The sequence below is a fragment of the Lithobates pipiens genome, unplaced genomic scaffold (genome assembly GCF_037356315.1).
Source record: "Lithobates pipiens isolate NorthernLeopardFrog02 unplaced genomic scaffold, aLitPip1_a1.2 Scaffold_3, whole genome shotgun sequence".
In the NCBI taxonomy this organism is placed as follows: Eukaryota; Metazoa; Chordata; class Amphibia; order Anura; family Ranidae; genus Lithobates; species Lithobates pipiens.
In genome coordinates this window covers 42,577,206-42,591,785 of record NW_027507790.1, presented here as the reverse complement: position 1 = coordinate 42,591,785, position 14,580 = coordinate 42,577,206, and the positions used below count along the sequence as shown (strand labels likewise).

General features: G+C 42.2%; 1 protein-coding gene across 6 annotated transcripts in view; it reads left to right on the top strand.

Moving 5' to 3' along the window:
• Positions 1–14,580, top strand: part of MED15 (mediator complex subunit 15) — an 87,960-nt gene that overhangs the window by 24,319 nt on the left and 49,061 nt on the right. For 3 of the 6 annotated variants that reach the window (XM_077461561.1, XM_077461562.1, XM_077461559.1), the window contains exons 5-7: positions 554–766; positions 8,546–8,847; positions 11,686–11,970. In XM_077461561.1, coding sequence (XP_077317687.1) covers positions 554–766; positions 8,546–8,847; positions 11,686–11,970 — 800 coding nt within the window. Of the gene's footprint in view, positions 1–553; positions 767–7,554; positions 7,643–8,545; positions 8,848–11,685; positions 11,971–14,580 lie in introns of those variants that run through there. The other 3 variants (XM_077461563.1, XM_077461560.1, XM_077461564.1) reach the window with 2 other exon arrangements.

Here is a 14,580-nt window from a genome sequence, read left to right as displayed (position 1 = left end):
AAGAGATTGCAGAGTCTTGTTTTTGTTTTTTTTGTTATACTTGCCTGCTCTGTGTAGTGGTTCTGCAAATGGCAGCCCAGATCTTCCTCTTCTTGGGTCTCTGGCTGGAGCTCCTGGCCCCTTCCTCCTGTTGAGTGCCCGCACAGCAAGCAGCTTGCTTTGGGGGCATCCCAGCTGCAGCTGTGTATCCATTCGGACACGGAGCTGTGGTTTTGGCCCCACCCCCTCACTCTGCTCATTGGCTAACCTGAGTTTGACAGCAGCGGGAGCCAATGGTGTCGCTGCTGTGTCTCAGACAATCAGGAGGGAGAGTCCTGGACAGCCGAGGTACTAGTGGACATCACTGGCTAGAGCTGGAGCTCAGGTAAGTATTAGAGGGGCTGCTGCACACAGAAGGTTTTTTTTTTAATCTTAAAGCGTTGTTCCACTTTTTATTTTTTAAACATCCTGTAGCTGCTGACATTTTTAAAATATAGACACTTTCCTGTCCATCATTGTCTGATGGTGTTTGGTAACATTCCCTAATCTTTACTTTTTTTTTTTTCTCCCACAGACCCAATGAACGCCTTACAGACTCTGACTGGTGCAGCTCCTGTTGGTGCACAGGGAATACCCATGGGTTCCCGCCCTCCTGGGGCACAAATGGCAGCCATTGGTGGAATGGCACAAATGGCACAACAAATGAGCCTTCCTGGTCAGCCACAGCAAGGTGCATCGGGTATGCCACCACATGGACTAACGGGGGTATCCGCTGGAAACCAACCTAGTAAGTAACGTTTTCTTTTAGTTTTAGATGGAAGAGGAAAAGTTCCACCCTTTGTCAAATTTGTCTTGTTTGTGTATCCCCCTGGGGAGATTCACCCACTCTTTCTAAGATGGGACTTCACAGAGAAGACACTCTGTGGGGAGAGGGACACTTCATAGAGAGTCCCTCTCATTTCTTCTTGTGTCTCCAGAACAGGAAGAGAAAAAATCTTCCAAGTGGGACACGAGCAGCAAAGAATAAATTGATAGGGTTTTTAACTTCCAAATTGAAGGGTTTTGCCTTTTTATGTACCCTTTAAAACACCCTGTAAAATATTGCAATCATACTTTATCTGAACGTGTTGCCTGCTTATTCTGTGTCAGTGTTTTGAAACCATAATGTCATATGGACAGCCAGGCAACCAACATTTTAAAAAGCAGGTTAGCAATGATTGCCCCAGTTTATCTGAGATTCTGTGAGTGTAGCTTTGTGTTGCTATGGCTTTTTATATTGTTTGGTCTATTAATAGCAGAATAAATGGTTTTAACCCCTTAATGATGCCTCCCGACGGTCCTTTATATGGATATTAACACCAGGACTTCCTTATTATGTAATTGTCTGTCTTAGTGGTCTCATGATCTGGAGCCAGTCTCATCTGGCTCCTATTATTATATAGGGGATCTGCTGGTGACTAAGGATGAGCTTGGGCATGTTCACATGCAGAGCCTACCAGGAAGTCGGCACGGCACTGCGCTAATCGCAGGCAGTGAGACGTTTCCCAATGTGCAGCTGCAGAGATCGGGAAATGTCACACTGCTTGTGATTAGTCCAGCGCCGTGCCGACTTCCTGGCGGGCTCTGCGCGTGAAGTATGCCAACACGCTCAAGCTCATCCCTACTGGTGTCATCTCGGTCATTGTGCTGCAAGAGCGTTTTCACAACAGTGGAACACGTATATGTGGCAGCTCAACATTAAACACCACGCACTGTTCAGCTGCCTATCTTACAAAAGTGGAAACGGGTAAAATGAAACCTTGGGGGTTCTTGTTGCTTTCCTTTTTTATATTGTTGAGAACTTTATAAACTGGTGTTTTTTAGTATCCCTATTTGAATAAAATCCGTATTTTAAAGATTTACAGCCAAAGCTTGTGTGGCTGTACTTCTCCCATGGATCACAGGAGTGCAGTTCATTATGCACTCCTGTGACTCACTCGTTTTCAGCCAGCAGCAGGCTGAAGCCCACACCCGGTCCAGGCTAGGGAAAGATTCACCAACATTATATGGTTGTGATCCACCCAGGAGCCTGGCTCAGCCTCTCAACGAGCCACTAAGAGCTCGAGCCAGCTGCTCCCACCCCCTTCACAGCATGTCGGGGGGGGGGGGGGGTGGGGGGGGTAGGTGGTTGCGCAGAGCAGATAGCAAGTGACTGACAGCCACCAGTTCTATGTTCATGGTGCCTTAAGAACTGAGTGATCAGCAGTCTTCTCAGTCTTAGAGCTGACAGAGGACATATGCAGCATCCACCTTGGTAGGTATGATTTAAAAAAACAAACAAACAAGAAAAACAACCCAAACTACTTTTTAATCATACAGGATATGACGCAGGTGTTGTATTCATAGACCATGGGTTATATGCAGGCCAGCTTTAGGTGATTGGACACTGGCAAAAACTTTTCTAGGGCTGCCTCTTAGGGCAGGCTCATATAACCCCACCTACTCCATTAGATTCCATTTTAAAAAAAATTTGCTAGTGTGTTTAGGTGATGGACCTTTCCTTCTCTGAAGAGGGTTTTTTCTTTTTTTTATTATTTAAAAAAAAAAAATTTTAATTCTTTTATTTTTTTACATTCCTCTTTTTCTTCAGACACCTTCATCAAGATCTGACTGCTAAATTACCCTGGGCTATCTAGCAGGTTCCTCTGTGTCTGCTATGGGGGCCATACCCAGACCACATTGTGTGTAGGCAGGCCTTTAATGTTAGCTCGGCACTGGATCCTGCCATAGGTGCTCACCTCGGGGTGTTTTTGCGACAAGTAAAGTTAGCCACAGGGCGCAAACACAATTCAGGGCTGTGATCAAAGCTCTATGGTTTTTGGACCCTTTCTGAGGCATGTCCATCATACTGATCAAAACCTGGCCCCTTAATAGCTCCAGCAATGCTAATAAGATAATACAGGGTTTTCCTGTACTTTAGACCAGTTACAGGCTATAGACAACAAGCAGCTACATAGGCGTATGAATGGGGAGTTATTCACTTCATTGTGTTATTCACTGTTGTACTTGTCTCTGACACTTTTTAGCAACATAAATAATTTTAATAAAATTTTAATTGAGAAGGTTCTTTCCCATCCTTGTGTAGCTTCAGGATAGTGACATATATGCACCAAGCCTTCTGCCTGGTGCACTTCTACCTGCCATATGTGTTTGAAAACAAGCACACCATGTAACTTTCCATTACAGAGACAAAGCAAAACTGAATACCTTCACCTGCACAAAAGGACCGAATAACACAAGCTTTGCCAATGGCCTTCAAGGAATGCAGAACTCCACTCGGGTTGATAGCTGTTCCTGTCCCATAGCAGTGTCCTATTATGACACTGCTCCCCACCTCTAAATTCATGCTCCCTCTCAGGTGTGCAATATGTGGCCTGACTGACGAAAGCAGATTTTTCACTTTGCGTGAATTCTTTGAAAAATGTTCGACCTTCCTAGAACATTTTGGTTTCCAATAACAAATAACGCTACACCTCTCCCCTCCCCTCCCCCTGACTGCTCCTGAATCAAGTGGTGCCTCCAAACCCATTCATGGAGGATATCGATGGAGATGCATATGTAGCAGAAGCTGCAAAGAACATTGCATTTTATGAGCCACAAGTAATGATTTCTGGGTAATTGCTTTCCACATGGATTGACGTTTTGCAGACTAATCTTTGCCCAGCAGCACCTGATTCCCCTCAGATGAAATACTAAGCACTAAGAGGCTGGTAAAGTCAAAAGAGGACATTTTCTAGCCATGCACAAATTGTACATTTGAGGATTGGCCCAATTCACTCCTCTTAGTGGTTGTATAGTCATATTTTTAACTTTTACCTACATGTAAGCCTTATTATAGTAAAAAACAAAAAACAATTCTCCTTGCAATGACCTGCTGACTGCAGCGGCGCATGCGCACAGGCGATTCTTAGCTGAAAGCCCGGCAGATGCCAGACTTTGCCGGAAGGAAATCTCCGGTGCGCATGCACGGGAGTGACACTATCACGGCTGGAGCCACAATAATGGGAAGACACGCTGAGGCAACATGTTGGCTACCTCCGCGTGGACCAGGTGAGATACAGAGGCCTTGTTCTAAGGTAAGTATTTCATAATGAGCTAGTGTGCAGTACATACTAGCTCATTATGCCTTGTGCATTACAGGGGTATAAAAAAACAAAAAAAGTGTCAGTGGGTATACAACCGCTTTAAGATTTTTACTAAAATGTGTCCTTTGGAGGAATTTATGAAGAATCGGGCTGTTCTGGTAGTAGACCCTGGCGTTTCAGCCCTCAATTAAAACTTAGTTATTACCTCTTGAAAAGATTCTATGGATAGGTAATTTGAAGCCCTCTTAAATGCCTCATTTGCACTTGCAGGTCCAGCCCTGCAGTTAGCAATATTGATCTTTTGTCTATTTGCCAGGGTACTGCCAATTGGGGAAAGCAAATGGATGGAGAACAAAAGCCTGTATTCGAGGACCTTTGTTCTTTCACAACGGATACATTGAGCATTGCTTTGCGAGGATGCTTTAGACTAGACTCTTTGCCAGATCTGTAGAATGTTTGTTAATCTATATTAGAAATCGACCGATATGGGTTTTTCTCTGGCCGATACCGATATTTCGAAAATTGTGGCGACCGATATATGATGCCAATTTTTTTTGGGCTGATGTGTTAGGCCGATTTTTATTTTTTATTTTTATTTTTTAAACCTTCATCTCATAAAATCTAAGAGTTAGACGCCTTTCACACTGGGTGTTTTTCAGGCGTTTTTGGGCTAAAAATAGTGCCTGTAAAGTGCCTGCAAAACGGCTCCCCTGCAATCTGTGTGAAAGCCCGAGTGCTTTCACACTGAGGCAATGAGCTGGCAGGAAGTTAAAGAAAAGTCCTGCATGCAGTATCTTTGGAGCAGTGTATACCACTCCACCACTAGCAGAAAATACAGGCTTTTTACTTGTAATCAACAAGTGTCAGAAAAGATTTAGTCTTTAAATGGTTAAACTGAGAACTCCTACATATGAAGTTCAGTTCATTGATAAGTAGAAACATTGTATCTCTTTTGGTTCTTTTCTTGGCAGACTGCTCAGAGAAGAGGACCAAGTGGAAGACTTCAGGAAGCTTGCATTGTTTGCTATTACAGAAGTCATTTGCAAGTTGCGCTGAAGTTATAATTTAGCCTTTATCAGCACAATCGGCCGATGCCGATTAATTAAAAAAAGTCAAATATCGGCCGATATATCAGTCGACCTCTAATCTATATGCATATGTGCAGGATATTGTGGCCTACAGCTCGGTTTGCTGAAGCTGCTTGTAAAGGGGTCTTTTACGATTGGATTTTGATGGTGAATACCTGTTTGGGGGGTTTCTTGACAAATTCATCAAGGAAGTCACTAGGGGAAAGGTACTCCTATACCAAAGGGAAAAGCCTTATTCTTCTAATCCTACAGCTTCTACCTCTAATCAGGGAAAGGAGCCTATTTTGCTTTCTGCAGGCCTCAACCTCAAAACCCAAAGCCTAATACTTCCTTTTGTTGCAAGCTATCGACCTCCGTGTCTACTAAGCCTGCCCAGAACCATCCTCATGATGAAGGGCTACTCCCAATTTTTGGAGCGAGAGGACATCTATTGGCATTTGAGCAAGTCTGGATCCAAAATGGGTACAAAATACTTCCTACCCTGCAATCTGCCAGCATCAGATCTACCTGCTGCATAAGCTATCATCACACATGGAAGGCCTACTTACTCCGGTTTGAAGACAGATGTCTGTGTCCCAGAGAATAATCTTCTGTTTGTATTCTGGCTTTTCTACAATCTGATCTTGACCAATGTATGGCCTTGAGTACACTTAACCACTTCCTGTACTTTGGATGTACCGGTACATCCTTGGATTAGAAGGGTGATATTTTGGTCATCGCTACAGCTGCCGCAATGACTGGAATTTTTTTTTTTTTTTTTTGAGCCAGTGATTCCCTTAAAAGTAAAAGTAATCCTAGTGCCTATAGAACCACTGGATTATCCCTTACTGCTGCCTTTAATGGGCTCTCCCATCTGATCAGGGATCCTGGTAAAGATGTTATGGGGGGCATCTGGTTCCTGGGACACGGCATCAGCAACTGGAAGCAGCAGATGGAAAGTCCCCTTACCAATGCCATAACACAGTACTGTATGTTGCTAATGATACATAAAACAAACTATTTTCTTTACGCCAGCTTGGCCCAAAAAAAGAAATTCAAATAAACATGGACATGCATGGTTACGCTTAGTAGGGAAACATTTCTTCCTCATCTAGTCTTTTCTGGGAAACCTCTTAACTCTCAGTCCCTAATCAAGGCATTTCTTCCTGGAGTTGCCAATGTAAATCTCCCGCAATTCAACATCTTACATCACCTTGAGATCTGAACCTGGCTGTCTTGCTACTCTAGAATCCCACCTTAGAGCCAATTAGAGAGATTCTATGTGAAACATAATATGTAAGGTGGCCAGTACATCTGTTAAGTGTGTTTCGGAGCTAGCAGCCCTTTCTTGTAAGGAGCATTTCCTGATGTTGCACAGGGGCAGGGTTGTTTTGAGACCAAGGCCTTCCTTTCTACCCAAGGTGGTCTCTTCCTTCCGCCTCCGTGAATGTATTATCCTTCCTTCCCCTTAGCCTGCTCTTAAAACGAAGGAAATCTCCTAAGGCTCGGTTCACACAGGCGCGACTTGTCCAGGCGACTTCGCCACCTGACAAGTCGCCCCCGTTCTGTACTACGGAACCGTTCTAATAGGAGCGACTCAAGCCGCTCCGACTTAGAAAAAAGGTTCCTGTACTACTTTTGGCATGACTTCGGGCGACTTGCATTGACTTCTATACAGAAGTCATTTTGCAAGTCGCCACTGAGGTCGCGGAAGGTCGCGGCGCGGCAAGTCGTGCCGCGTCCTGTGTGAACCGAGCCTTACACTGCCTAAATGTTGTCAGTCATTTATTCGTTTTTTTTTTCTTCAGGCTCTTAAGAGACTTCCTGCTTCTTATGCCACCAGGTGGATCAGGCAACATTCTTTTTTTTCCTCCAGGGCCTATGCCCTGACAAAAAGGGTTCATACTTTCCTATCAGAGCTCACTCCAGGTCTGTTGGTGTCTCTTAGGCTTTCCAGCATCAAGCATCTAAAGCTCGCATTTGCAAGGTTGCCATCTGGTCATCTGTTCATTCGTTTTCTAGTTTCTAACAGGTGGATGTTCAGTTCTCAGCTAATGCGAGCTTCTGCTGTAGTGTGCTTCAAGCTGTCATCTGAGTGTTTTTAGGTTTTTATTTTTTTGTTTTTTGTGGGCTGCTTGTTGCCCACTTCCCAGTTTATTGCTTTGGTACGTCCCATGGTCCATGAATACAAGTCCTATACAATTTAAGAAGGGGAATTTTGACTTACCTGTACATTTCTTTTCTTGGAGTACAGTACAGGAAACAGGGACCCTTCCCTCCTTGTACTGTGGTCATTCCTTTTTGCTTGCTTTAAAAACTGCAGTCTCACTGAGTGGGTGGGATTATGTAAGCGTGTCTCTTGCAAAGTTTTTCTCTGTGTCCAGGCACCTGAAGATAGCCTGCATATAACCCATGGTGTTTGAATTTCAAGTCCTGTGTCCTGCACTGTAATCCAAGATATGAAATTTACAAGTAAGTCAAAATTTCCTTTTTACAAAAAAACTTTTTTTTTTTATTGTGGCGTGCTTTCATTCTAGTGTTTACAGCACAGGCTTAGATGTGTAATTGCAACTAGCTGTGTACTTTTGTTGACTGCTTCTGTAAGATACCTGATGGCACTAACTTCACAGTAGAGAATTCATTATTCTGATTTATTCAGCTGTAATTAACCCATTCCACTTAGTGTTCACAGCACATCATTAGAGTATAACTAAAAGCTTCTTAGTAGAGAGGGATTAGAAATCATGTCAGTTGTTTATTGATGTCTGACTACCTGGGATGCAAAATAACCATCAATTCAAGGGCTAAATATAAAACTATACGATGATTCATAATTACCTTACTAAAAAGATTTTAAAAAAATCTACTTTTATTTTATTTTTTACTTCTCAACTTACGATATGAAAATGTATTGAAAAAAACACTATGCATTCCCTTTAATGAAAAATGCAATACTACAGCATATGTATTTTTTGGGGGGTAAATATAAAAATTTGCCTGAAAATATTATATGAAACCAGCTGCTGGAGCTTTATAGTTCTGATCAATTGTTCCTTAGCTCCTTATTCTTTTTTTTTTTTTTTTTTTTGTAGTTTACTTAATAGCACAGGCTCAAATTTAAAAAAAAATATTTAAGTTTGTGTGTGTGTGTGCACATATGTATATAAGAAAATTAAAATATTGGCTTGAAATCATTATTTTTTTGTCTGATGCATAGCTTGTGCATTCAGATAGTTCTCTATCACAAACACGAGGGCTAAAATGCCAGTACAGGCAATAATGTGTTACTAAGGTATAGTACATTTTGTAGAGCTAAGCTTTTTCAACCTTTTTGGAGTAAATTAACGTCTTACATTTTCTTACTATATCTCCTAGCCCAAATGCAGCTTCAACAAATGGCCCAGCAACAGCAGCAGCAGTTTCAGCAGCAACAAGCAGCCTTACAACAACACCATCAGCAGCAACAGCAGCAACAGCAGCAGCAATTCCAAGTCTCTCAGCAAAATGTTATGCAGCCACAGCAGCAGCAGCAACAGCAGCAGTTTCAAATGGCAGCAGTAGCTGCAGCGCAGCAGCAGCAACAGGCACAACAACATCAGCAGCAGGCACAGCAGCTCCAGGCTGCAGTCCAGCAGCAACACATACTGAAGCTACAGATGCAACAGAGTCAGCAGCAGGTAATACTTGGCTATAACATTAACTGTGATTGAGCTACAATTAACCACTTCAACCCCGGAAGGTTTCACTCTCTTCATGACCAGGCCATTTTTTGCGATACCACACTGCGTTGCTTTAACTGACAATTATGCAAACCTCCAATGTTGTACCCAAACAAAACTTCTGTCCCTTTTCCCCCACAAATAGATCTTTGTTTTTGATGATATTTGATCACCTCTGCGGTTTTTATTTTTTGCGCTATCAACAAAGTCTGACAATTTTGAAAAAAAACACAATTTTTACTTTCTGCAAAAAAACACATCCAATAAAAATTTTTTTTACATTTCTGTCGGAGCCCTGCATAGCCGTGCTGTTTTCGAAATGTGACAGCGGGTACAGGGAGGACACGATCGGGAAGGTGAAGGGAACATTTGCTGGAGCATGTTACACCCTAAATATGGATGCAACATGCTCCAAAAGGTGACTACGTTCAGGCTAGTAGCCAATAGCTTTGGTCTAGAAATTTGATCTGAGCATGCGTGGCACTTTGTCCGATCAGAATTGTCTACAAACGATCGGACAAAGTCCGATCGGATCGTGCTGTCGGAAAATTTTATAGCCCAGCTCTAAAACTGTTGATCGGATATTCCAACGGAAACTGTCCGATGTAGCCCATACGGGTTTCCATCCGAATGTCCGACCGTGTGTACAAGGGCTAAGACTCTCCATGTTGTAGGTCTCAGGGAAAAATGCTCACACACCTGTGGTGGGCATATTTACATGACACATGTGGTTGTTAAAACAATAATGCTGGATTTAAAGGGCAAGTTCACCTTTACAGAAAAATCTATAAGGTGAACTTGCACACAACCCCCAAATCCACCCCCCCCCGTCCTGACCTGCAGGGTGGCGATCGCCGGTTTTGAGCCCCGGTATAGCCACCTCATGGCTCCGGGGCTTAGAAATCCTCAGAGCTTAATCTCCTGAACGTACCCCATCAGGAGGTAGGAGCATTCTAATTGGTCAGTGCAGTCACTCTTGGGCTGCGCCGACCAATCAACCTGCGTAGCCTGTCCTCTCAGCGGGGAAGAAGAAAAGAGAACGCTGAGAGGATTTGTAAGTCTTGGAGCCATGAGGCCGGCTATACTGGGGCTCAGAACGGGCGATCGCCGCCATGCAGGTCAGCGGGACTTGGGCGGGGGGGTGGGGGATTCTATGTAAGTTTACCTTACAGATTTTTCTGTAAAGGTGAACTTTTACACTTTAATTTAAATTGAGATTCTGAATTTATCATGTTTTGGAGACGTTTAACTGCTAAAATTTGCATCTTTAGATCCCCAAACATCAGATATTTTCTTAAATTAGAGGCACTGAAGAAGCAAATGGTAGCTATTGCAGTTTATGTTGTGCTGTATTTGCATAGCCGTTTTTATGCATTTTATTGAATTTAGAAAATTAAAAAGAAAAACATACAGCTCCTATGAGCACCAAAACAAGAACATTCTCTGATCCAGCTAATAGAAATAATGGAGATGAAGGGAAAAATAACCCACAGTTAACTATGTACAAGATGACTTATGTAGATTTATCAGATGATAAGTTAGACCATACACATAAAGGTAGCTCTTTATTAACCACTTGCTGCCTGTCATATAGCAATATGATGACTTGCAAAGTGGTTGTGTTATTCTGATCACATGTGAGATGGCGTAATCAGGATAACAAGCCGGAGCGCGCCCACGGGGGCATGCAGCAAGGCGATAAGAGGTGCTGTGCCTCAGTCTGACACACTGCAACTCTGATCGTAGTAAGGAGCCTTCTTACCATGTGACCAATCACAGCTGATCACCGCGCGAACCATCGCTTTCCTCGGTTCACACTGACTGGGAGAGCCGATCAGCGGCTGATTATCAGTGCTGCTCCCTTCAGATGTGCCCATCAGCTGCCAGCCTGTGCCCCATAATAAACATCTGCCAGTACCCATAAAAATGGCAATCAGTGCCCACACCAGTGCCAATAAGATGGCACTCAGTCATGCCTGTCCAGTAGCTCCTTATCAGTGCTGCCTATCCAGTGCCCATCAGGATATTTTTCAAAATTAGTTTTCTTTTAGTGCAAAAAATAAAAACTGCAGAGGTGATCAAATACCACCAAAAGAAAGCTCTATTTGTGGGAAGAAAACAAAAAAAAAAAAGTTTGGGTACAGTGTTGCATGACCACGCAATTGTCATTAAGAGTGCGACAGCGCTGAAAGCTGAAAATTCTCCTGGACAGGAAGGGGCAAAAGTGACTGGTAATGAAGTGGTTAAGCACAAATTTTCATGAATAAATGCTTGAATAAATTTTAGTGCACACAAACGCCAATGCAGTACCGCAAAATATAAGCAATTATGTTGTGTTGAGTATTAAATACCAAACATGTCAAAATTTGCACGCCTGTGAAATGGAGACAGTTGTCCTTGGGCAACACGTTAAAAACCATTACAGGTTATCTGTTTAGAGTTGAATGTGAGCTATGGGGCTAGAATTTCTGCTCTCGCTCTGATGTTTGCGGCAATACCGCACATGTGGTGCAATCACTGTTGACATATGCATGCCGAACCTATGTGCCATTTGCATTTGTGCATGAGCATGGAGAGATGAGGGTTCTTTAAAAAATAACAATTGTGCCCTTGTGATCTGTTTGGGTAGTGACTGGTACTATTTATGGAGACGTCAGGGGTCTGTTAGATCACTTATGCCTCCTCTGCCCTCCAAAGCAGCTGATCAAACGCAAATCTAGTAAGACTTGGTCTTAAAGGGATCTTGCCACGTTTGTTCTTGTTTCATGTTACTTCAGTTGTTTTTTCTTTTTTTAGCAGCTGCAGCAGCAGCAGCAGCAACAGCAGCAGCAAACATCGCTGAGATTTCCTCACATGCAGCAAATGCAGCAACAGCCGGTTCAGCAGGTTATGCAGCAGCAGCCACAACTGCAGCAACAGCAGCCACAGCAAGTGATGCAGCTCCAGTTGCAGCAGCAACAGCAGCAAGTGGCACAGAATCAGCAGCAGATGCTTTCCACCCAAAACCAAGCCCAGTCTCTGCAACCAGTTATGTCAGTTACTCTCACACCACAGCAGCAGCAACAGTTGAAGATGCTTCAGGTACTGTTCTGCAAAAACTGTAAGCTATTTGAAAAACGTGTTTTTAAGTATTTTAACTTTTTCATTTAACGTTTCTTGAAAGCTAGCCAAGGTAAGTGCAATTTTAGTGTGTTTTTACTCTTAGTGGGCCCCATTGCCTATCTTTAGCAGTACTTGAAAGCAACACACACACTCTGGCAAGATCTTTGTTGGGCTGCAAACTGCGCCCTGAAATTCTCAGTTGAACAGGGTAAGGTGAACATTTTTGCTTTCATGGGCTGCTGAAGAGAGGCAATTGGAACTTACTAGGGGTAGGTGTGCTTACCCTTTTAAAATGCCCACTTTAGTTTATAATTTGTTATAGTCACCAAAATGTTTGAGTAAAATGTATCTTTCTGTTATAAAAATAAAATCTGCTCTGTCATGTGTCTGAAAGCCTTGGCAGCCTAGATCACGTGATCTTTGTCCATCAGGACCACTGTGGGTGTTTCACATCATTAAAACTGCACAGGTTCTGTCAAATTCAGTCACAATAGACCCAGTCTTTTAGAATCGCAGTAATATAAAAGGATCAGGAAGCAGAGCTTGAAAATGTAATGGGCAAATTAACTACTCCAATTTACATATATAATTGCCAACAGTGCATTTATTTTATTTTTTTAGTTGCCTCTCTGTGATGTAGTACATTTAACATGATCTTTTTCTGATTTATATATAACCTTGACATCCGCTTCATCTAACCATATGCAGACTACATTAGTAGATTGAATGTAGAGCACATCAGCCCGCTCAGCGGGGAATCTCACCGCCGAGCGTACGGATGAGAGGTCTGAGTCTGGACAAGGACACTAGCCCACTGTTCTCCTATGGGGCGGTTGGATGAAAACGGACTGCTTGTCTGTTTTCCATCTGACTGCCATCCGATCCACCAGACGGGTGACGAATGTATCCGTCTGTTTTTAGTGGACAGGCTTGTATGCCAGCAACACATGTCCGCTGACTTCCGCTACTCCATAGAGAACAATGGGCGGTCCAAGCGGGCTTGCTTGAAAAACAGACAGGCAGATGCGATTAGTCAGCTGGCGTGAAAGGGGCCTTGTGTATCCTTTTGGTAAAGCAATAAAGCTGGCCATACATTATACAACTTTCTCATTTAATTTTATTTAGATTCCCTTCAACTATGTAGTTAAAGGGCCTGCCTGATTGCATACAGATTGAAAGCATTTAGGTTTTACCTCCATATTATATGGTTTTGGAAAATCTAAAAAGAAAATGGTACATTAAGGCTGGCCATACATTATATTCCAGCTTCTGGATTTTGATGTTTGCCTGGATTTTTGTGTTAAAACAGCTTTAGTATTCACCACCTTTTTAAGTTTTTTTGTTTAATTTTTTATTGTTGTGGACCATTGAATAACAGTGGATTTCATTTATTTATGATCCAGACATCGATTCTTTTATGTCAAAATGACAACAGAACTTTGCAAACTGAATTAAATTTAAGTTTATAGTATAAACACAAAATAAACTTTGTAAATATGACACATTTAAATTCTCACTTATGAAGCAAACTTTTTGACTCATATTTAGGTAAAAGTAGATCCACCCTTGTGTGGTCAAGGTTTTTTAAGAGATGGTAGTATAAATACACATATATGTGGTAGGCCCAACTTCTGGTGAACTTTTGAAAATGCTGAATCAATGGGTTTAGTTCTGCTTTATGATTTACTGCTGTTTAGAGGCACTGGGCCTCAGAAAAATGGCAGCCTCCAGCAAGAAAAAAGTAGGAGCAATGCTGGAGGCAATTTACAGCACACACTAATTTTGGTAGCTTATGTATGACTGTGGGAGTCATACTTGTAACTGTCAGCCTTGCAATTCCTCATGAGAATTGTAGTTCTGCAACAGCTGGGGGGGCGTCAGTTTGACACCTGTGATTTAAAACATTCAAACCATGGCCTAGATAGACATCATAAGAATGATTGTAAATACTTTTAATATTGAACTTTTATAGGTCAATCACATGATCATGATTGACTTGTGTAGCCAATTTGAAATATGGGGATGGAGCACGTAACCTGTGTGAATGCTGGCACTGTAATTTTAATAAAATCAAATCTAAGTACCTCTTTCCTAATTGATATACAGCTGTCACACATCCCAGCTCTTTCCCGCCTGTTTGCAGGGAAACACGGTAGCAGAAGGAGTTTCTAGTCTAGCTGCTGTTCACATTTTTAACCACTTCAGCACTGGAAGCATTTACCCCATTCCTGACCGGGCCATTACAGCACGGTCGTGACAATTGCACGGTCATGCGACAATGTGCCCAAACAAAATTGATGTCCATTTTTTCCCTCAAATAGAGATTTATTTTGGTGGTATTTGATCACCTCTGCAGTTTTTATTTTTTGCGCTATAAATGAAGAGCGTCAGTTTTGGGGAAAAAAAACACGATTTTTTTTCCTTTTTGATATAATATATTCTAATTTTTAAAAAAACAATTGTTTTTCCTCAGTTTAGGCTGATATGTATTCTTCATATTTTTGGTAAAAATAAATAAATAAAATAAAAAAAACACAGTAAGCGTATATGGATTGGTTTGTGCAAAAGTTATAGCAGCTACAAAACAGG